The 22,960-nt window shown below is 49.5% G+C and overlaps 1 protein-coding gene across 2 annotated transcripts; it reads right to left on the minus strand.

Moving 5' to 3' along the window:
• Positions 1–10,683: 10,683 nt before the first annotated feature.
• Positions 10,684–20,953, minus strand: TRAPPC3 (trafficking protein particle complex subunit 3). 2 transcript variants are annotated; one of them, XM_043574482.1, is made up of 6 exons: positions 20,779–20,914; positions 20,507–20,661; positions 13,478–13,575; positions 13,132–13,231; positions 11,900–12,082; positions 10,684–11,442 (listed from the first exon to the last, which is right to left on the minus strand). In XM_043574482.1, coding segments are annotated over exons 3-6 (405 nt in total). In that variant the 5' UTR covers positions 13,480–13,575; positions 20,507–20,661; positions 20,779–20,914; the 3' UTR covers positions 10,684–11,322. The 2 variants fall into 2 exon arrangements, with proteins under 2 accessions (XP_043430417.1, XP_043430416.1); XM_043574481.1 differs by lacking the exon at positions 20,507–20,661 and having other exon boundaries at positions 20,779–20,953.
• Positions 20,954–22,960: the final 2,007 nt, after the last annotated feature.

Below are 22,960 nucleotides of genomic sequence, written 5' to 3' on the forward strand. Positions count from 1 at the left end.
TTTCATCCTCGCGCACCCTGTATCTGGGTCCGGGCCCTCTGCCCAAGAGGGCTACCGTCTAGGGGGACACAAACCTGCCACTGAGAAGAAGGGCAGGGGGTGGCCAGTGCAGGGATGGGGCGGCACAGGAGTTGTGGCCCATAAACGAGCAGTCCACAAAGGCTTCCTGCAAATGGTGACCTAAGCTGAGGGCGTAGGGCTTGGGGCCCTCAAAGGAATGGAAGGAGGAGCAGTCGTGAGCTGCACATTGGGTTTAGGGAGGTGAACCTCTGTGGTTAGAGGCAGGCAGGGACCAATGCTGTGCAATCTAGCAGGACACGCTGAAGCTGGTCAGACTTCACCTTCAGGAAAATGGGCAGCCACAGAAGACTCGAGCAGCGCAGTGAGAACTGTGCTTTCGAAAGAGCCCCCTGGGGCGCCTGGGTGGCTCAGTCATTTGAGCATCCGACTTCCGCTCAGGTCATGATCTCGCGGTCTGTGAGTTCCAGCCCCGCATCGGGCTCTGTGCTGACAGCTCAGAGCCTGGAGCCTGTTTCGGATTCTGTGTCTCCCTCTCTCTCTGACCCTCCCCCATTCATGCTCTGTCTCTCTGTCTCAAAAATAAATAAACGTTAAAAAAAAAAAAAACTTAAAAAAAAAAAAGAAGAAGAAGAAAGAGCCCCCTGATTGTGCAGGAGGCGGAGGCAGGGACAGAGGCAGGGACACTGGTGAGGAGGTTGCTGGAATAATCCTGGCTGTGGTCCAAGGGGCAGACAGTAGGGGTTGGAGGGAAGGGTCAAGGGTGAGAAGAGTTAAGGAAGTGGAATAAGGAGGATTTGAATGTAGGGATGAGGAACCTAGAAGGAAGGAGTTATCAAGGACAGAGCCCAGGTTTGCGGTTAGGCAACCAGGAGGTGGTGGTCCGGAAGAAGGGTGTTCAGATGTATTGAGTTGGACGTGCCTGTCGGGCTTCCATGTATCCAGAAGGGAAGTGAGAGTTCTGGGCTAGAAATTAGGGGCTCATGGTGACAGATGATGACTGATGTGACCTGGACAATGCCTAGAGAAGGAGTGCAGGAAGAGGAGGAAGCCCACTCCAGGGGAACACAGGGAATGCCAACATTCAAGGGCATGCAGAGGGAGAGTGGTCAGTAAAGCAGATCCAGAAGGTATGGCTGGGGAGGTGATGGGAGAAACCAGGAGAGCACTCAGAAGGCAAAGGCAGAGTGTTTCTAGAAGGCCAGGGAGCCCCCCAGGGTCAGGTGTCACAGAAGAGCATGCTTTGGGACTGGCAATTAGGGACTGGTGGCTGGGGTGTGGGGCGGGGAGGCCAGGGGAGGAGGCAGCCTGCAGAGGCTAAAGGAACAGCCCCAGGAGAAGTGGAGGCAGAGAGTGCAGTGGGGGAGTTCAGATGAACTGAGGCCAGCCGAAGCGGGGGTTTGGGTGAGGGTGTGTGTGTGTGTGTGTGTGTGTGTGCATTCTAAGTGGGAAAGAACAGAGCCCTCAACAGGTCTAGAAAAAGAGCAGGGAGGGCCCACAGCAGCCTGAATCTGGGTCTGGGCCCACGTCCATCGCCCCTTCCCCCTCCTACCGCCTGCCCTCCAAGGGCCTCCCACTTTGCTGTCCCCCTGCCAAGGTATACACCAGCCGCGCCACTCCTCACTGGGGCCTCTCGCCCTTGCCCACCTCCAGATCCTGGGCCCACTCCTGTTCTACCCCTCAGACTGAGGAGATTGCAAGAGGTCTTTGGGTCTGGCCTCCTGGCCTTAGCCAGCCCTGAGGGATTATAGGAGGCCGGGCTGGGGTACTCCCCTAAGAAGGGGAAGGGGCCAGTGGGCAGGGGACCTAAGAGAACACTGGCTGGGGTGGAGAACTGGGTCCCTCCCCCAGAGCCGGTGTGAGAACCAGGCCCTTGATAGGGATCAGATGGGGAGTGAGGGCTCAGGGAGGGGGGTGGGAGCTGAGCAGCAGGGGCTGAAAGTTGACAGCATGGACTCTGGAGTTAGACTGCCCGGGTTCAAGTCCAAGTACCCCATTCCCCAGCTGCATGCCCTTAAGCGAGTTACCTAACCTCTGGCGCCTTTGTTTCCTCATCTGAAAAGCTCACAGGCTAGCTGTGAGAATTAAAGCCATCAATCCGCCTGAGTGTGAGCTGTTCTTAGAGAAGGGAGAGGCAGTCAGTGAAAGGGGAGCTGCTGAGGCAAGCAGGCAGGTGGGGGGGGCGTGCACTGGTGCTGGGGAAGGGGCTCCTACAGGCTGCATGCACAGACACTGACACGCTCAGCCAGTGCCCCACAGGATCCCGCCTGATTCTCCTAACTCCTTGAACTTTCCTGAAGCGCTTGGGCCTGGTTCTCTGTGGCATACATGGGCCCCTCTCTTCTGCTGCTGCTGAATGCCCTGCAGGGAGAAAGAGTTCAGCTCCTTCACTCAGGGAGCCCCAGTCCAGGACCTGTCCTGTTGTCCCATAGCTCTGGTGTTGACTGCACTCTCCAGGTGGGCCTCAGCTGCCCATCCCCCAACAGAGGCCGAGATAGCCTTGCCGTGACCCTGCCACAGCTGCCTCCCTGTCCACCAGCTCTTTGCATAGCAAACTTCAAGGCAGGAAATGAGTGTCCTAGAGCCAGATGTCTGCAGATTCTGCCATCAAAGCTCCCCTCTGGGCTAGGCCATCCCAATTGCCAGGGGCAATTGGTTTGTTTCTAGTGCTGTCTGGTTATCAGTGGGTCAGCTCTGCCTGAGGTCACCTGCTGTGTGGCCTTGAACAACTTGCTGCCCTCTCTGGGCTTCAGCTCCCTCAGCGATCAGAATCAAAGGCTGGCAGAGAGGACTCAAGGACTATTCTAGGGGCACCTGGCTAGCTCATTCAGTAGAGGGGGGTGACTCTTGATCTCAGTGTCATGAGTGAAGCCCCATATTGGGCATAGACATTATTTTAAAATTTTATTATTTTTTTTTTAATTTTGGGGCACTTGGGTGGCTCAGTCAGTTAAGCATCCAACTCTTGCTTTTGGCTCAGGTCATGATCTCATGGTTTTGTGGATTCAAGCCCCATGTTGGGCTCTGTGTTGACAGCTTGGAATTTTCTCTCTCCTTCTTTCTCTGCCCCTCCCCCACTCTTGCTGCCTCTGTCTCAAAAATAAACTTAAAAAAAACCACTTTTTTTAATATAAAAAGTTTTTTTTAAAAAGGACTGTTCTAGACCTGAGCAGGGATATCAAATGGAGTGGGTGGTTAAAATAAACCAGACCAGGCGTGTAACCTGCTTAGCGCAGCCCCTGGCAGAACCTATGCTGGCATCTGCCCGATGGTTCAGAGCGTGGGCTGAGGAGTCAAGCAGACCTGGGTTTGGATCCCAGTTCTGCTTCTCTGTGACTGTGGGCAAGTGGCCTCATTTCTCCAAACCTCAAATTCCTCCTCTTTAAAAGAGGGACACTGAGGGGTGCCTGGGTGGCTTAATCAGCTTAATCGACTCTTGATTTCAGCTCAGGTCATGATCTCACAGTTCATGGGTTTGAGCCCCACATCAGGCTCTTTTAGTGCAGAGTCTGCTTGGGATTCTCTCTCTCCCTCTTTTTCTGCCCTTCCCCTGCTTGTGCTCTCTCTCTCAAAATAAATAAGCTTAAAAAAAAGACTGATAGTCCCTAATGATAACAGCTAACTCTCACAGGGCTCTGCCTCCATGCCAGGCACTAGTATGAATGCTTTATGTGGACTAACTCATTTGATCCCCCACAAGAACCCTTTGAGATGGGTATCATTATAGTTGCCCCTTTGTAGATGGGAAAACTGAGGCGCCGACAGGTTAACTGACTCACCCAGAGTGACATAGCTGGGGACGTGGGTGAGCTGGGAACTGCCTCCAGGCAGACTGGCCCCCAAGTCTACCCACCATGTCACAGGGCCTCTTGGAAGACAGAATGAATATAAAGTCTACACAGGCCGGGCACATAGAAGTGACTCAATTAATGTGCATAATCTTTATTACTGTTACCACGATTCTCCCATTCATTCTAAACTTCTATCTTGATCTGCCAATAAGAAAACTCTCTAGGCTCCGACCACTTCAGCTTGAAGCCTGGGGAGGGCCTGGATGGAACCTTCCTCTTGCCACCACTCCATCTGTCTGGCAAGCTGAGGAGGGGGGAGGGATGTTTGCACAGATGTGTGGCCCGGGGTGTGCAGATAGCCGGGGGAGGGGTGTGGGGCTGGTAAATTCCTGCTCCACTAGTGCCTTGGCAATTCTGCACCCCCACCTCATCCCTACCCCCAGCTTCCACATCTGCTGGAGGACTGGTTCTACAATTCCTGGGAAGCCCTTCTCTCTGTCTCACCCTCCTTTCTTCCAGTCGCCAGAGGCCTCTCCTACAGGACTAGAGAAATGAAGACCCTCCTGCAACCCCCACCACCCCCTCACTTCCACCCCAGGGGATCTCTCGGCCCCATCCTCAAAAATCCCAGTAATGCAGTGGAAATTAAAGTTACCTTAAATGTTCTAATCTTATAACAATTTTGCTTCAATCAACATCTAAATGTGACCACATGTGCCCAGACCACCCAGAGCCCTGGTTGGTGGCTTGGTGGGGGGAGCAGGGAGCTCCTGAAGGGATGGAGGGCCGAGGGTTGCTCTCAAGCATGGCCTGCTTCTGGAAAGGCTCCCTGGCGAGGAGGTCTGCAGGTCACTGGGCCCTCCCTCCGCTTTCTCCTGGCCTGCCCACAGGTGGGTAATCCCTCCCTTCCTCACCTCTCCTCCAGCAGGCTGGGAAGCATGGCGGACCATGGTTGGAGTCTGCTTATACTCTCTCCTGGGTATCTCGGCTTGGGGACAGCTGGGGACTCAGGCAAGTGGAGGCCAGGGCTGGCTTCATGGGCATGCCTGCCTGCACATTCACACAGAGCTCCTTGCTTAGACAGGCTTGGTTTACTGCTCTGCGGGGTCACCTTGAAATTCATAATTTTTGAACAAGGAGTTCTACATTTTCATTTTGTACCGAGCCCCACAAATTAGGTAGCTGGTCCTGGTGGAGGTCCACATACCCCTCTGTCTATGGACCCTCTCACTTCATCCTCACACTCAGTCGGCATGCAGGCAATAAACATTTATTGAGCACCCAGTTTGTGCTAAAAAGTAGCACTAGATGCTTGGGGATACAGCGATGAGCACCACGGACACAGCCTTGAATTCACAAAATTACTCTCTGCACACACTCAGACCCTCCTATATCCACAAGCAGTAGTTTTGCAAGACGGTTCTGTACTCGCAATCACATTAATCATAACTGCCAATTAGGGAACAGCCAGAATATGCCAGGAAATTTACACACTTCTTCTTGTTTCATCCTCAAAACAGTCCATAAGGCAGGCATTATTATTAGCCCCCTTTTTAAACCAGATGAAGAAACTGGCGCTCAGAGTTCAAATCCTTCACTCTTGTCACACAACCAGTAAGGAGCAGAACCCAAACTTGCCTTTGTCTCTGGTCTACAACCTCTTCTGTCCCTTTCCTCCTCCCCGCCACTACACACACTGCATTCGGCTGCTCCCCCATGGACGGAAGCTCCCAGCATCTCCCCAGCTCCCAGCACAGGACTCTTTTTGTTAAGTGAAAGAGTTCACATACAGACACACTCCCCAAGGAATACACAGAAACAGACTCACACTGAAACCCAAACACACATGTAACACATAATTTAGAGTGTGGTATCCAATACTGGATTGTTTGGGTTCAAGTCCTGAATCTACAATGTACTAGCTCAGTGTTCCTCAGTTTTCCCATCTCCAGAATGGGCATAGGGATAGGGCTATTGGGAAGGCTAAATGAAAAATGCATGTGGGGCACCTGGGTGGCTTGTCAGTTAAGCGTCGGACTTCGGATCAGGTCATGATCTCACAGTTTGTGGGTTCGAGCCCCGCATCGGGCTCTGTGCTGACAGCTCGGAGCCTGGAGCCTGTTTCAGATTCTGTGTCTCCCTCTCTCTCTGCCCCTCCCCCACTCACACTCTGTCTCTCGCTCTCAAAAATAAATAAAACATTTAAAAATTTTAAAAAAAGAAAAGAAAAATGCACGTGAAGCACTTAGACCAGCACTGACCAGCGTGTAGCCCCTCTTCAACAAATATTAGCTGTTGCTATGAATAACATTTGTCCGTGCTCACTCACACACGCTCTCAAGCCCTCACATCGTCCCCCCAGCCCTCCTCAGCCCAGCTCAGTCCTACACGTCCCCACGGCTGACAGTCCAGGCACCCAGAGCCAGGAAGGAAGAGTGGCTGCTTCTCTGGGCATCCCCTGGGGCTCTACCTGGGCTGGCCCACGTGTGTGGTGCAGAGTGAGGGTGCCGCTCCTCAGCAGCTCTGGGCCCATCAGAGAGGGCTTCCCGGAGGAGGCCTCCGCCCAAGCCAGTGAAGGCTTACCAGGTGAGGTAAGATGGTGCCGCCCTATGCCTTGGCTCCCTCCACTGTCCCTCACAACAACCACCCCCTAACTTCTTCTGCAGCGCCCTCCCTCCACCCCCTTCCCCACAGTAGAAACTTTCCTCTCCTCCTGCCAGGAGCGTAAATTGCCCCCAGGAATGCGCTGTGTCCCACAGCAACCCTGGCAGTGGCCCTCGGCTGTCCTAGGGTCAGGCCTGGCTCTACATCAAAGGCTGGGGAGCCGTAACAGCAAGGCTCCTCGCCTGCCGCCACCCTCCCAGCACCCCCCCCCGCACCCCCCAGCCCTCTGGCTTCCAGGGAACAGCACATGGTAGCACTTAAGCTCCGAGAGAACCAGAAGATGCCTTTCCTGCACCAGCACCCCCAGCCATCCACAATGAACTACTTGTTAGGAGACTATTTTAATTTTACTTAATGCAATTTCTGTCCTGGGCCTCTGTTGCCACCTCCTTCTCTGGATGCCCAGTACAAATACAGGGGAGGCCAACCCACGAGGGGAAGGTATAACCTAAATATGGAAATGTCACACGTGGAGGTCTAGGGCAGGAATAGGACTCTCTTACATCAGGGGAACGGTGCTGGTGCTCTGGTCTCCACTTAGGAAGACGAGGGGTTGATGAGAGGAGAGCTCAGGGCTAGCTTGTGCAACTGAGGCCAGCATGAGAGTTTGGGGTATGCACAGGGGCCACACACTTCTTTGCCAAAGTGCTCTAATGCCCTGGATTCAGTAGCTAGGCCCTTGCCCTCACTTAGCCTGGCAGCACGTAAGCTTTGCTGTCAGATCCTGTGGGAGTGACTGGGGAGAAGTGGGGAGCGCATCCACGTTCTAACCAGCTTCTGAGATTCGTCCATCAGGTGCATCTTCTAGCAAATTATGAAAACCAGGGGTCCAACGGTCACACTAGGACAACAGAGTGGTGATCTGGAGACCCCTCGTGGCCAAAGGCTGAAGAGCAAGGCCTTTTCTTTGAGCTCTGCGGAGCCAGTGCCAAGCCCAAAGGCCACCAGCATGGACTCCGGCCCCAGGCCCCAGAATTTCGCTTCAACCCAGGCTGCTGACCTCATTACTCAGCCCCCCTGCCGTAAAGCCAGACAGACCTGCCCCATCTTGCTTGGGAGGGCATGCCGGTACATCCTGGAGAACGAGGAATGGCCCAGCCTTGGGGGGCTGTCCCAGCCTCAGAGTAAAGGTGAGGGATATATAACCCACAATGAATTAATTCCAGGGGTGGGGATGTGGTAGGGGACCTCGAAGCTTGGTTGCTGGGACTTGTATATGTTTGGCTCATTTGGAAGAGATGATGAGGTGATGTTCCCAATAGTTCCATAGTCCCCACCCTCTCCCTTCCCTCAGCCTCTGGGCGCACATCACACAATTGTGGGGCTGCCACTGGGAAAAATCACTGAGGGGGCTTTGTTTCCACAACTTGCCGCCTCTGTAATGCTGCCCATATTTAACTCTGGGAAAGGAAATATCTAAAACCTCATACCATACAAAGGGCTGCTGGGAAGTGGGGGTGGTGCTACAAGAGGAAGGGTGAGAGCCCCCTGGAGGAGGGAAGGGTGCTGTTCACTTTCCTAGGCAGGGCCCAGGCACCGCACAGCGCGTACACATCTGGGCCCACATTCATTCTCTTTACCTCCTTGATTCACTCAAACTCTAGGGTGACTGGACCCAGCCCTATACTGGGTGCTAAGGATACCATTGACCAAAATGGGGTGCCCGCCCTAGGGCCCTAAATTGTATCAGGAGGGGGAGGTAAAGAGGCTCAGAAAAGACAGGGTCCCAGAGGGAGCCTCCTTATACTTGGGAACACAAAAGTGACACCCCCTCCCCACCCCTGCTTGGTGGCCTGACCCAACAGGAGGAGGCAGGTCGTGTGCAAACTGCCTCTGTTACTGGCGTCCCAAAACCTTGGTTCTAACCTACACAACCAAGACAAACTTAACGCATAATGCATCACCTCAGGCCTGTGCACTAACCTTGAGAAAAGCCCAGAGGCCCATTTCCCCCCAACAACCTGAGTATCGGGACCTCAAGGCCCTAGGCTGTCTCCAAGAACAGTGCTACCAATAAGGTCTGACAACCTCTGATCCCTCCCTTGAAAAGCTATCCTAACTTCTATAAGGCTGGGAGAGGGGCCCACAGGCCCGCTCCCCTCCCACCTCTCCATGTGAACCAGGCATCACAGTTAATATGGGCTTTGTTGGGAATGCAAGCTGGTGCAGCCACTCTGGAAAACAGGATGGAGGTTCCTCAAAAAACTAAAAATAGAACTACCCTATGACCCAGCAATTGCACTACTAGGCATTTATCCAAGGGATACAGGTGTGCTGTTTCGAAGGGACACATGCACCCCCACATTTATAGCAGCGCTATCAACAATAGCTAAAGTATGGAAAGAGCCCAAATGTCCATCGATGGATGAATGGATAAAGAAGATGTGGAGAATATATATACACACAATGGAGCATTACTCGGCAATCAAAAAGAATGAAATCTTGCCGTTTGCAACTACGTGAATGGAACTGGAGGGTATTATGCTAAGTGAAATTAGAGAAAGACAAAAATCATATGACTTCACTCATATGAGGACTTTAAGAGACAAAACAGATGAACATAAGGGAAGGGAAACAAAAATAATATTAAAACAGGGAGGGGGACAAAACAGAAGAGACTCATAAATACAGAGAACAAACTGAGGGTTGCTGGAGGGGTTGTGGGAGGGGGGATGGGCTAAATGAGTAAGAGGCATTAAGGAATCTACTCCTGAAATCATTGTTGCACCATATGGTAACTAATTTGGATGTAAATTTAAAAAAAGAAAAAAGAAAATTAAAAAAAAAAGAAAAAATGTCAATAAAGCAAAAAAAACACCAAAAACCAAAAACAAAACATGGTTTTGTGACCTAGCTTCTCCCCTTAATGGCCGTATAACTTCAGGCAATTTGTCGTCTTCCCTCTAAAAATGGACTTATTTGGGGGCACCTGGGTGGCTCAGTTGGTTAGGCGTCTGACCCGTGGTTTCAGCTCAGGTCATAATCTCACAGTTTCAGGAGTTCAGGCCCTGCATCGGGCTCTGTGCTGGCTGCTGGTCGCCTGCTTGAGATTCTCTCCCTCTCTCTGCCCCTCCCCCACTGGTGCTGTCTCAGTCTCTCTCCAAATAAACTTAAAAAAAGTTTAAATCAAAATGGAGTTATTGTGAATAATGGAATTATCGTGGATTAGGTAATGCAAAGTGCTAGGACAACATCTGACACACGGTAAGCACTCAAAAAATCTACCCAACACCAGAGGTTTAACTTTTCTTTGACTTTATATCACCCTGTAGACACTACCCTACTTCTTAGCTCTTCTTTACAGCAAAACTCCTTGAGGGGCGTCTGGGTGGCTCAGTCAGTTGGGCGTCTGACTTTGGCTCAGGTCATGAACTCACGGTTCGTGGGTTCGAGCCCTGCATCGGGCTCTGCGCGGACAGCTCGGAGCCTGGAGCCTGCTTCGGATTCTGTGTCTCCCTCTCTCTCTCTGCCCCTCCCCCACTCGTGCTCTGTCTCCCTGTCTCAAAAATAAATAAACATTAAAAAAAATGAAAAAAAAAAAAACCTCCTTGAAAAAAAAATTTAGTACTCTTAGTCCTCTCCCTTTCATCCTCTCAAACCTCCCATCTGGCTTTCACCTATTTTTGTTTTTCAGTATTTATTTTGAGAAGGAGGGAGAGCACGCACATGTGTGCACGTAAGCAGGGCAGGGGCAGAGAGAATCCCAAGCAGGCTCCATGCTGTCAGCAGAGCCAGATGCGGGGTTCGATCCCATGAACCATGAGACCACGACCTGAGCTGAACTCAAGAGTCAGAAGCTCAACCGACTGAGCCACCCAGGCATCCCTATTTTTAAGTAAACTCTATGCCACACGTGGGACTCGAACTCATAACCCTAAGATCAAGAGTCACATGCTCTACTGAATGAGCCAGCCAGGTGCCCCCTCCCCATTCTTAACAAGGTCTCTCTAGCCAAGCCTTCCAACTTAGTGGCCAAAAAGCTCAAGGTAGTCCATTTTAGGTATATCTGCGGTAATGGTCTGCTTCTAGATTTTGCTAGATAATAAACCCAAAAGTGACTTTGAAGGAATATTTGCTCCCAGGCTTCCCAGACTCTCTAGTCTATGGGGCGAAGCCATTTCTAGACCAGGTAAAAGCAAGGCGGGCCCAGGGACTTAGCTGGTCTCCTCACTCCACTGCAATAAAACTCCAGAAAGAAAACAGAACATGATTAGGATTTCACTCAAGAATGTGTCTTTATTGAAGAATTTGTAAGAAAAAAGGATGGACCCTCTGTAAAAAGAGGAGATGTTGCCTCCAAACAGCAGGGAGGAATGAGACCTGGGTGGCTTCCCAGAAGTCAGTGTTTCCAGCATGGCTCCCCTTTCCTGGCAAGCACTAGAGTGTGTCACACCATGACTAGTAATTCCTGTCCATCCCTACCAGCCTCTCCTCCCCCGTCCCACAACCCTGGATTCCCTACAGCCATTTACCAATGGCTTTCTGAAGGCCCAGGAATAGATGTGGGGTGGGTAGGCTTGCCTCTTTAATGGGATCAAAACGGGTTTTGCTTTGGAAAATTCAAACAGGAATGTAAAACAGTTGAGCTCTTTCTAGTCCAACCAGAGATGACTGCATCCAACCCCTCTGAAGGGAGAGGGAGCAAAGAGTTTCCCTCCTGAATGTGCACACTTGTGGGGTCAACGGACTAGATTGCAGTCTGCTCTTTATTAGCATGGAGAATGGAAACAGAAAAATATGTAACAACCATGTTAAAAGAGTCACTGAGTTCTAGAGGGCAGAGGGAGCTGAGGCTTCTGATTCCAACAACAGCTCCTTCCTGCTAGCTACCCTGAAGTCCTGGGGATGGTCACTCCTCTCCAGCTGGGAGATTGTCCTCAATCCGCCTGATGAACCTCATCCGGATTTCTGTCACACCGTCTCCTTTCAGGGTGTCCTGGACAAACTTGGCCTCCACAGCCATCTGGACCTGGGGGACAGTGGGAAAATGAAGGGGCGGGTGCCTAGTTGCAGCCTCTGCAGAACCACAGGGGACAGGCTGTAGCTGACTCATCCATGGCAGTCCCAACAAGGGGGGTGGTTTCTTGCAAGGACAGGATTGTCAGTTCGTGTCCCCTGTAGAAAGCAGTGGCCCCGATCTGTAAGGCTGATTTAACAAAGAGCACCCACAAATGAGGCCTTTACCCAAATAAGCCAATCTGGGAATTTCCTGGGCTTTGGGGGCTGACAGCACTACTATCAGCAAGAATCATCACCATGTAGAAACATCCACCTTGGATCCTATGCTCAGCAGCATCACATCTCAGGTAGCAAAGTGCTGAGGGGAGCCAAAGGCCTTTCTTTTCTCTCCTTCTCTCATTCCTTCAAACCTTTATTAAGCCCCTACTACATTTCAGGTGTCCCAGGAGGTAAAGAGCCGCACTCACCATTTCCAAGGCTCCCCGTAACACCCCACACAAGAGATTGGAATAAATAAGGGATGAGTGGTTATCAGGAAGTTCCACAAAGTCCACCAAAGGATTATTTTCCAAAATGAGGGAGAATTCGTCACCAGCTGGGCTCCAATTGGTGATGCTTGGAGTGATGCCCAAGTACATCTTGAACGCCACCTGTCAGGAACACATGACAGCACTATGTGGAAGAGGAGTAGGGGCCGCACACCAGGGAAGGTGATGGGACTGGCAAAGGAGAACTAAGTGGCTTGGGAACAAAACTGTGGCCTTTGCAAAACACTGGAGCTTTAGGCATTCAGGGCAAAAAAAGACAAAGCATCTGTGCACAATTCCACACCCCGCTCCTTCAAGGCGTCATACAATTAGGCAACTTGCTGCCCACCTACACTTCTTCTGACGGGGTGGCTTCTCAGAACCAGCACATGAGAGGCCCGGTCCACTTCCTCGTCCTCTGTGCTACCTGAATCCTTCTTGAAAGCAAGTATGAGTCACTGGGGCAGAATTACTCTGAAGACATCCTTCCCTCTATCCACCCTCCTGATTCCAAACCCTCACACTGTCTCTTCACTATCAGCTCTCTGCAGGATTGGGGCCGGCCTGCTCTACAACAGAAAGAACCAACCTTTAGGCAACGGACGCCACAAAGCTAAAGGCGTTTTATCATTTATTATTAATTCTACCATACGTAATGTTAATATTATCAATAGTGACCGTTTACTATAAGCACACTAAGTTAAGTGTATTCGTTTTAATTGAATGCTCATGTTCATTATTTCCTTTACTTCTTACAATCACTCTGTGAGGCAGCTCTTATTTTCCTTTTTTAAAGATGAGGTAAGTGATAATTAAAAGGTTAAAAGCAACTTACCCTTAACTGGTAAGTACTGGAGACAGAATTTGAAGCCAGGTTTGTCTGAATCCAAAGTCTGTATTCTTAACCCCCAGGCTGCTCTGCTACGTCTTCACAGTCAAGGAGACCTGGCTTTGACTTCAGTGGGGCTTTCACCCACACAGATGATCCCAACCACTCTTCCCTTTTCATAATCTGTGCTATTCCCAAACCACCAGGAAGACTCCTTTGAACAGACAGCTGCCTAACTAGTATTTTGGAATACTAAGGGCCTCTCTAAGGGAGATGGAGAGTGTGGTAAGTAGTGCCTCCCAATGACATCCCTCAGCACAACAAGGTGGCCTAGGATAATGACCTTGGCGATGACGTCTGCAGTTTCCCGAAAGTCGTGGCACCTTCCAACATTTGACCGTGCCAAGAAATCTTCTATCAGTCGGACTCCAATGTTATAGCCCCTGGGAAGAAAATAAGAGAACAGACTGTATTATGGAGTGTGAATGTCTTACGTCTGAACATAAGGCTGCTGGTGGTAAAGGGAAAATCGGGGACAATTCCAAAACATCTCAATACATGAGCTCAGTGGAAAACTGTATCCAAAATATTGGTTACAAAAGAGAATCCTGTTCTGGGCTCTAAAGGACCATGCGGATTGTGCACTAGGGAGCCCCATTCTTGTCCCTCCCACAGAGGAGCTCACTCACATTTTATCCAGCTGTTTATTCACATCTTCATCATTTTCATAGTCCTTGCATAGCTGGGTGACCAGGGCCCCATAGGTAAGGGTGAAAAGCTCAGAGCTCTAAAAGACATTCAAAAGACAGTCAGAACCAAGATGCACAAAAAACAAAGTTTAGTGAGTCTAGATCAGCCTCAATGCAGCTGTCAGGATTCAAAGGAAGGTCATCTGTGTATGGTGAGAAAGAATATCCTCCTCTATGGAGTGCCAACGAGTGTGGCTCCCCAGGGTCAAGGTGGCAGGGCTTCAGCCAGACCTACTACAGAACAGGTTGTAGAAGGCACTTCATGCATAGAGGAGTCACTCTTCCAACATATCAAGGTGGGTTTCTGCTAACCCAGGACCCCACCACAACCGCCAAGCTAAGCTTGGGTCACCAGAATCTGGGGTGGGAGCAGCAGTCATCCACTAGATACCATGAAAGACAGACCTGAAACAGACAGTTACAGATTAGCTTCTGTATGTTAGCAGGTATGACCAATGGCTTCTCTACACCTAAGAATGTCTGGGGTGTCCTGGCCTCAACTCACTCCCAGCGCCCCACCCAGGAGCAGCAAGGACCCAGGGGCCTTGTCTGTGGGGAGGAAAGGAAGTCCTAGACAAAGTCCGCTGCTCTGATAATCCCCCTCCTAAGTCACCAAAATGAGGAAAAATAATGTTCCTCTTGACACAGAGTGAAAATGTTTCCAGGAATGGGGTCACTCTGAAAGGAGTCCAATCTTTTGTGTACCTGGAACACAACCCTGATCTGGACTGGTTTCTACTACAACCACAGTTAACATCACAGAATCCCTGTCTCAGACAAAGACTCCTGTCACCTACCTACCAAGAAACAGAGATGTGGAAGGGGAAAGGATGACAAATGCCATGACTACAGAATGAAAGCAGGAGGTCAGGAGCTAAACACAGTGAAGAACATGCTAACAGCACATCTGGAGCAATGGATCCACACAGAAGGCAGGCTGAAAGATCAAGTCAGCCACCCAACCGCTCCCTTCTGAGTGGAAGCTCGTCAGACTTGGGGCAGAGCACCTTTCTGTCCTCAAGTCTTCTGGGGAAGAAAGTCCAAGTAATGTTAAGGCCCAGGCTCTCAGAACCTCAGTGCTCCTCACCTCGCCCCTCTGGCCTGGTGCTGAGGTCACTGCAAGAATGATAATGTGAGCCTTCTGCTCACATACTGCCTTCTACTTTTCATAGTCTCATTTTCCACCCCACCATAATTCTGTAAGGCAGAAAGGGCAGGGATTAATCTCATTTCAGAGATGAGGAAAACTGAGACTCAGAATGATTAAGTAATCTGCCCAAAGACAAACAGCTAATTATTGACAAAAGTAATTTTGGGAGACAAAAAACAAGAGTTTCTAAGCCAATATTCACGCTACCCACTGTTCCCCATAAGTTCAATATTAATAGCCCCTCTAAAAAGTAACAAAAAACTTACCTGCACCAGAGAGTCAGAGAATCAGTTTCAGAACCAGGAAGCTTTTTGAACTAAACTAAAACAGTCAGATCAGGGTGTCTCCAAGAGACCATTTACCAAATATGGCAATTAAGGGGAAGCTATTAAGGAGGCCAATGATTTTTTAGTAAAGTTACGGGTTTGGCACTAGAATGGCTTGGACATGAATGGATGGAGACAATCCAGCAGTTACCAGTCTATCGAGTTGGCACCACTGCATTAAATCAGGAGAGCTTTCCTTCCATTATTAATGAGTCTTTGGATAGAGACTCCAATGGCCTCAGCCCACCATAATGCCGAGTAACATGCATATCACAATGTTATCAAGCACCTTATACACGCAGCAGCCCCCAATTTACCAATAAAAAAAATCAAGGTTCTAAACAGATCTGTCCATGGTCACAGAATCAATATGCCTGGGATTTGGGAATGAGATTCCTGACCCAGGTTCTCCACACTCTCTCTTAATTTGCAATTCTGTCTCCATCTCTGATTATGAACCAAGCCCACTTGAACAGTGTGCAATGTAAATACATCACTTAAAGGTCTTCATACTTTAGGGGCGCCTGGGTGGCGCAGTCGGTTGAGCGTCCGACTTCAGCCAGGTCACGATCTCGCGGTCCGTGAGCTCGAGCCCCGCGTCGGGCTCTGGGCTGATGGCTCAGAGCCTGGAGCCTGTTTCTGATTCTGTGTCTCCCTCTCTCTCTGCCCCTCCCCCGTTCATGCTCTGTCTCTCTCTGTCCCCAAAAAAAATAAATAAACGTTGAAAAAAAAGAATTAAAAAAAAAAAAAAGGTCTTCATACTTTAGAAATAGGAGTGGAGCTGTGGCACAGAAAAAAGTCATCCATTCAATGTCTACTATGTACCAGAGATTATCTAATAGGAGGGTGATACACAATAAATTGAATAAAATATATGGTTCGCCAGATGATGATAAGAGCTATGGACAAAAAGCCAGCAAAGGATACACACACGCAGAGAGGGAGAGAGGGAGAGGGAGACAGAGAGAGAGAGACAGAGAGAGAGAGAGACAGAGAGAGAGAGAGAAGAGGGGAGGGAGAGAGAAAGAGGTGTCAATTTTAAATAGGATAGTCAGAGAAGGCCTAGTAAGGTGATATTTGTGCAAAGACCTGAAGGAAGTAAGGATATGCCATGAAGAAACCTGGGTGAAAAGATTGTAGGAAGCAAGTGCAAAGACACTGACATGGGAGTATGTCTGCCATGTTTGAGAAACAGCTAAGAGACCAATGTGATTTGACAGGAATGAATAAAAGAGAAAACAGAAGAGGAAGACAGGTTACTGCTGACCTGGGTTTTCAGTCCTTGTGACCCTTACGACAAAAGGTTTCATGGGACCTTAAAGGTCAGCTAATTCAATTGATCCAACTTCTTCATTGAACATAATAACCACATTCTCCTTCCCAACAAAAACATGAATCTCTTCTGCAACATTTTTAAGTGCTTTAATTATGTTTAATAATAATGGCCATTTACATTTATAAAATCTTCAGAATGCCTTTCATTAATCCTAATAACAACCATGAGTTTAGCAAACATCATCCATCCCCATTTTATAGGTGACAGGTTAAGTAACTGAGATTCAGTCTTCTTAATAGTTGAGCACTGTCCCGTAAAAAGTTATGTGATCGAAGCCATCACTTAGTATTTTGGAACATCAGTTTTTTTCACATCTGTACAATGGTGACAATACTATCTGCCCTTGAGGGCTACAATGAGAGATATATAGGGCACCTGCTGCATAGTACCTACACAAGAAGTACAGTACCTACAAAAGAAGTAGATGCTGTTATTTTTTATTCTTAAACTAGTTATCTGTAGTGTGCTGTCAGAGAGTACCCTGAATTGGTTTAAGGAGGGAGATTTTTGAATCAATATAAAGAACTTTGTAATAACTAATAAGGCAAATAGAAAGAACAATGGGTTTATGGGGCACCTGGGTGGCTCAGTCAGTTAAACCTCTGACTCTTGGTTTTGGCTCAGGTCATGATCTCGTGGTTGGTAAGTTCGAGCCCTGCATTGAGCTCTGTGCTGACAGTGCAGAGCCTGCTTGGGATTCTCTCTCTCCCCTTCTCTCTCTGCCCCTTTCCTGCTCATGTTCTCCCTCCCTCTGTCTCTCTCTCTCTCAAGATAAATAAACTTTAAAAAAGTAAAAAGAAAGAAAGAAAGAAAAGGAAAGAAAGAAGAGGAAAGAAAGAAAAGGAAAGAAAGGAAAGAAAGGAAAGAAAGGAAAGAAAGGAAAGAAAGGAAGAAAGGAAGGAAGGAAGGAAGAAAGAAAGAAAGAAAGAAAGAAAGAAAGAAAGAAAGAAAGAGAAAGAAAGAAAGAATGAATACTGGGTTTGTAGTCAGAAGACCTGATTCTGAGTCTGGACTGCCACTTACTAGCTGTGGGATTTTAGGTAAGTCACTTTACTTTGCTAAATCTCAATCCCCTCACACAAACATGGGTAACAGTAAAATCTGTCATGCTGGAGGATCTAATGAGATAACGGACTTTAAATGCTTTGCAGACCAAGAAACCACAGAATAGCCAATACGATCTCCAAGTACTATTGGCACAACCTGAGCAGAGCAAGTAAAGCCAAGCCCTACTTCAGGTGAGCTACTGTACTTGATGGGTTTCAAAGCCTTTTCAGTTAGTGCCCCAGACAAACAAATCTTCCTAGGGGGGCCGATCTTTGGAGCTAATGCTCCAAGAGTCACATTTACTATTTTTATCAACACAAATAATTCAGTGTGACTGCCCCAAGCAGCTGGGAATGAAGGTCAGTAACAGGAGGGAGTTGATCCCTCTCTCTTACCCTCCGGCCTCCTGTATGGAGATTCTGAGTGCTGCCACTGAAGTAGTAACCCACCTGAGCACTGGACAATACAGCCACTGGGGTTGGGTTACTAGTAACACAACACAAAATAAAGTTGGGTTTGACTGTCCATGGAATTCAAGAACCAAACACTGTACAGACACATAAAGGCTAATATCTGTACAAACAAGGATGCTTGCTAGCTGACATTTACCGAGTGCCAACTGTGTTGAGGGGACTGTCACACTGCTAGCTTTTCATGCATGATGTCAATTAATTCTCAGAACAACCCCATGACAGATACTATTACTACCCTTTCGAATCTATTTTTTAAAGATGGTGAAACTGATGCTTACAACAATGAAGGTCACACAGCAAGTAAGCAGTTAGGCCAGGACAGTACTACACCCCTGTGTTGTATACTTTTCTGCCTCTCTCATAGCATGTGCTTCTCAAGGTCAGGGACTAGGACTGCATCTCTGCACTTCTCCCAACACCTAGCACAGAGCTACCCATATAGTTAGGGCTCAGGAAAAGTTTGCCAGATACATGGGCTGTTTCTGCTCGCACAGACTAAAAGCAGAGGTCTGGTTCTTTGAGTATATTAATCATTTAAGTCTTGGAGGGTTTAAGTGGGAACACAGTAATTAGCAGAAGGTTGGGCCAACTGGGAAGAGGGCTGCTAGAAGGAGAGACCCCCCCAGGAGGAGAGGAGCAGACCAAAACCAGGTGGCCAGCAAGAGGATCATGTGACAGGCCCTTAAGTAGGTAGCAGCAGGAAATGAATGAGAGGGTGCCCCAAACCTTCATGTCATTCATTCACTAAATATTGATTCCCTAGAGCCAAGCATCATCCCAGATGCTGGGAACAGAGCAATGGACAAAACAAATCCTTGCTCTGGTGGTTACATTTTCATAGGGAAGACTGAAAAGAAACAAGTATATAATTTATAACGGAATAGCGCCATGAAGAAAAACAGAGTAGAGTAAGAGGACAGAAAACTAGTCAGGTAGTCAGGGAAGGTCTCTTCAGAGGAGGTGACATTTGAGTAACTGCGAATGAAGTAGGGAGTAGCTACATGAGGGTTAGGGTTACTCACTGGGGGAAGGAAGTTCTAAGCAGAGACACTAGCAGTTGCAAAAGCCTTGAGGCGGGAGTGTGCTGCTCCCCTCCCTAATTCTCCCCTCACCAAAGCAGAATGAACACGTAGGGGGTTGCTGCTGGTGTTAAGGGTGGAACCTGGAGGTTCCTGTTTAAAATGGTATTAAAAGGGCACCTGGGTGGTTCGGTCAGCAGGTGGAGCCTGCTTCAGAATTTCTGTCTCCCTCTCTCTCAATATTTAAATATAAACAAATAAAATGGTATTAAATATTTCAATAGGGATTTCACGTTTAAAAAAAGTACAAAACTAAGATATGAAAACTAAGCATCTCCTCATATCTTAGGAAAAGAGGAAACAAACATTTCATGTCCCATACATTGTACACTGTTGTCTCACTTAATCTTAAGTAGGCATCATTGTCCCCAATTTATAAATAAGGAAATTGAGGATCAAACAAGACTTGAGAATTCCAACAATGTCCATGCTTCTTCCCCTACAGGACAGTTTCCTAGTAAAATATACTCTTTTTTTCTTTTTAAGTCCTTGATATTTTCTCCAAAACAGGAATTCTTAACCTGTGATCCATGGAGGATCTTCAGGGACCCACAAATCCCCCCAAAATGTAAACAAGTATCCATGTACATGTCTGTCAATTCAACATTTCTGGGGAGGGGCACCTGGGTGGCTCAGTTGGTTAAGTGTCTGACTCTTGGTTTCAGCTCAGGTCATGATCTCATGGTTTGTGAGTTCGAGCCCCGTGTAGAGCTCTGTGCCATTAGAGATTCTCTCTCCCTCTCTCTCTGCCCTTACCCTGCCCATACTCTCTTGCTCAAAATAAATAAATAAACTTAAAAAAAAAAATTCTGGGGAGGAGATCCATTGGTATCAGCAGCTTCTCAAAAGGGGTCTGAAAAAAAAAAGTTAGGTACTACTTTGGAGTGTTAGGGCCTCCTGTGGCCCATTTTTGGTGGCTGTGCCTAGTGTAAGATGCCAAGGTATAAGGGATGTTTAATCACCCCGCTAGAGCTGAGTGTCAACAAAGGGCCCCTGATTGAGTTTCCAAATCGGGAAAGAAAGATAGCATGGGCAATTCTGGAGGAGGTAAGAATATGGCAAAGAAAAACACCTGGCAAGAGGTCCCCTAAATTTGGAGGAAAGCGTCATCTACCTTACTTTCCAGGTCAGGCTGCCACCTGCAACCAAACTTTACCAGACTACATGGTGTCCCACTATTCCCAGGGCAAGAAAGGAGTCCCCCCGCCCCCCGCTAGAGAGGTACCACTTACTGCCACCCTGCCTACTCCTCCAAATAAAAGTTCCTTTCTGGCAGGACCAGTATCGGAGCATCTCTTACAATCCCCAGAGCACAGTGTGAGAGACAGTAGGGCCTAGTAGTCTGAAACTTGGAAGTTCTACAGAGACATGAGTTCAAATCCCAATTCTCCCTAGATGTAAATGTGGGGAAGTTATGTAACCTCTCGGAGCTGTAAAACTGCGGTAACATTATCTACCTGAGAGAGTTACTTGGGGAATTAAATGACACCGTGTACGTAAAGTGCCTGGCTCCGTGCCTAACACACAGTAAGAGAGCAATAGTGGTAGTTACTATTACCGTCGTCGCTGTTGGTCTAGCACACGGCGGCTCTCAGGCGTCGGGGGAGGGATCTCTGAGCTACTCCAGCGGCCCTGCAACCTGCTTCAGGCCCGGTACGTCCCCGGCGTGACTCTCCCCTCCAGGCCCACAGGCAGCCCCCTCCTCCTTCCTTCCTGCGAAAGCACTTTGCGCTCATAGGAGGCCCTTTTCCAATTGCGCCCCGCGCCGGGCCCCTTCCCCAGAACGCCTCCATTCCGCCCCGCTCGCCGAGGTCACGCGCTCCGAGTTACCATTTTCTTGCTCTCGGTGCCACGGTTCGCCTGCCTAGACATGGTGCCGGCCGCCGGACCCCGCCTCGCCACAGACCTGCTCGGCGACCCCTCTGGACACCGCTCCACCCAGCCGCGGCCCCTCAGCCTTCGGGACTGACCGGCACCAACTCACCGCGCCTGCGCGGCCTACCGCAGGGCACCACGGGACTCGTGGTCCGGCGGATGAGGATAATTCCCGCCCGGTAAACGTCAGACTACAACACCCAACCGCTCCGTTGGCAGCCCCGCTGGACTACAAGTCCCAGAGTGCTTCGCGCTGCTGACTCTCTTAGAGCCTGGCTCCCCGAGGGCTACATTATAGCCGCTGGGTGGCGTCCGGCGCTTGCGGGAATCGTGTGTAGTCCACACACTTCCCTTCCGCCCACCCCCTCACCCTCACAGATGCTCCGCAAATTCCTCTCTTGTTGGGTTGGTCTTGGAAAGTCCCCCTTTCGAACTAGCTTCTTCCGCTCTTGCTGCAATTCAGAGCCAGAAGCTCCCAGGATGTCCCAGAAAACTAGCTACGGCTCATACACAAATCTGGCTTCTTACTGCAAAAATATTTAATGAGAACCTATGTGCCAAGCATTTCACTAGTGGGTTTTTTCAAACTGTCATTTGTTCCCAAACTCCAAAAGCAGCCAGTACCTGCATCCTACCACTGTGGCCTCATGATGGAATATCCAGTCTGTTTGCTAAAATTCAGGTCACTTTGTCTCCCTCCCCTTCCCCAAGAACTACACTGCCTGGTCCCTGGAAAAGAAAGATCGCCACCTTTGGTAGCAGCCAGTCCCAGATTTTAATCTCAGCTTTGCCATTTTAGGCAAGTTGCTGGATCTCTTTCAGTTGTTGTGGAGATTGGTGAGACACAAGTGCAGAGCACTTGGTCACAAAATAAATGTGCATTCCCTTTCTTCCAGACACTCTCTAAAAACAGCCAACAGGTCCCAGAAACACCAGGGGAATGTGCTGGCCACACCCTCACCATCACCAAGGGAAGTCCTACAGTCCCTGACCATAGCTCTTCGGTTTCAGCTCCAGCCATCCCCTCTGGCCGGTCAGTTGTAAGCAGGCTGGCCTGGGAGTCCCTGAGCACCCTCTCCTCACTTAAGCCTGGTAGCCTGACTCTGTAAGCAGCTGCATTCTAGCCCCTAGCCTTCACCATGACAACCAGCCCGCCCAGACGTGAGCCAGCCCGGCTGGGGAAGACTGGGGGGGCCCAGGCTGCTCCGGCTAAAGGCCAGTTCCCAAGATTCTCCCAGTCTCTCCCTCAGGGTGCAGGACCAATCGTTATTATACCCTTCTCCCTGTGACAAAGACATTCTGGGGCCTCCCTAGAGGCAGTGACCTTTGACTCTCCCTCCTGTGTCAGTGCCTTGGCTGAGAGTTCTGGGAAGGAACTGGAGGGCTGGGCTGTGGCACGGGAGGAGGCAGGGGGTCAGCTAGCCCCCAGCAGCCAGCGCAGCCAGGGAAGAACCTCCTGCATTCCCAGGAGAGAGGACAGCTGAGGTGAAAGCTGCAGTTGGCTGGTCTGTCTGTCGGTCTGGGCTCCTCCCTGCCGGCTGCCCTTGGCTGCCCACAGAAACCTGAGTCACAGTCACGGCCAGCCGCCCGACCCCACCCAGCCTGCTGTCAGGCAGGGTGGTTCTGGAGAAGCTGAAGGCGGAGCCTTTCCCTGCCCATCTTATGACCTCTGAGATTCTTCTTCTGCCTGTGATTGCTCCTTTTGGTGTCTTTTTCTCTGGGACTCCTCCTTCCAGTGCCACAAGTCCTGAATTAAGGATGGGGGAGGGGCCCATTTTAAGCTGATTTAAAGGGTCTCCTCCCTCACTCAGATGTGAACCTAAACCTCCTTAGATAGCTGCTCCAAGGGCTCTCGGTACAGCTCCCATCATTCCCAAATCCCAATCCTTCTCAGCCACTGCTCAGGGCCAGACATCTCAGAACACTAGGCACCTACTCCTCACCCTTGTCTCCTTCTCCCTAGAAAAGAATGTAGCAGGGACAGCTTCCCATTCCTAGCAGGGGCTCTAGGCAAAGACCCTTCCCAGGAATCCCAAACAGTGTGCCTGTTCGGTCCTGTATCTGAGTTCCTCCCCCTCCAGTCAGTCCCTGTCCCTTCCTGTCTCCAAGCTGGTGGGAGGGAGGCCTTATTGCCGCT

The sequence above is a fragment of the Prionailurus bengalensis genome, chromosome C1 (assembly GCF_016509475.1).
Source record: "Prionailurus bengalensis isolate Pbe53 chromosome C1, Fcat_Pben_1.1_paternal_pri, whole genome shotgun sequence".
Lineage (NCBI taxonomy): Eukaryota > Metazoa > Chordata > Mammalia > Carnivora > Felidae > Prionailurus > Prionailurus bengalensis.

Bases quoted from the DNA above. Each gene is read 5' to 3' on its own strand.
- TRAPPC3 (XM_043574481.1), bottom strand. From the start codon at position 20,820: ATGTCTAGGCAGGCGAACCGTGGCACCGAGAGCAAGAAAATG. The intron at 13,576-20,778 runs GTAACTCGGAGC...AATGTCTTTTAG, and splicing joins GCACCGAGAGCAAGAAAATG to AGCTCTGAGCTTTTCACCCT. The intron at 13,232-13,477 runs GTGAGTGAGCTC...TTTTCTTCCCAG, and splicing joins AATAAACAGCTGGATAAAAT to GGGCTATAACATTGGAGTCC.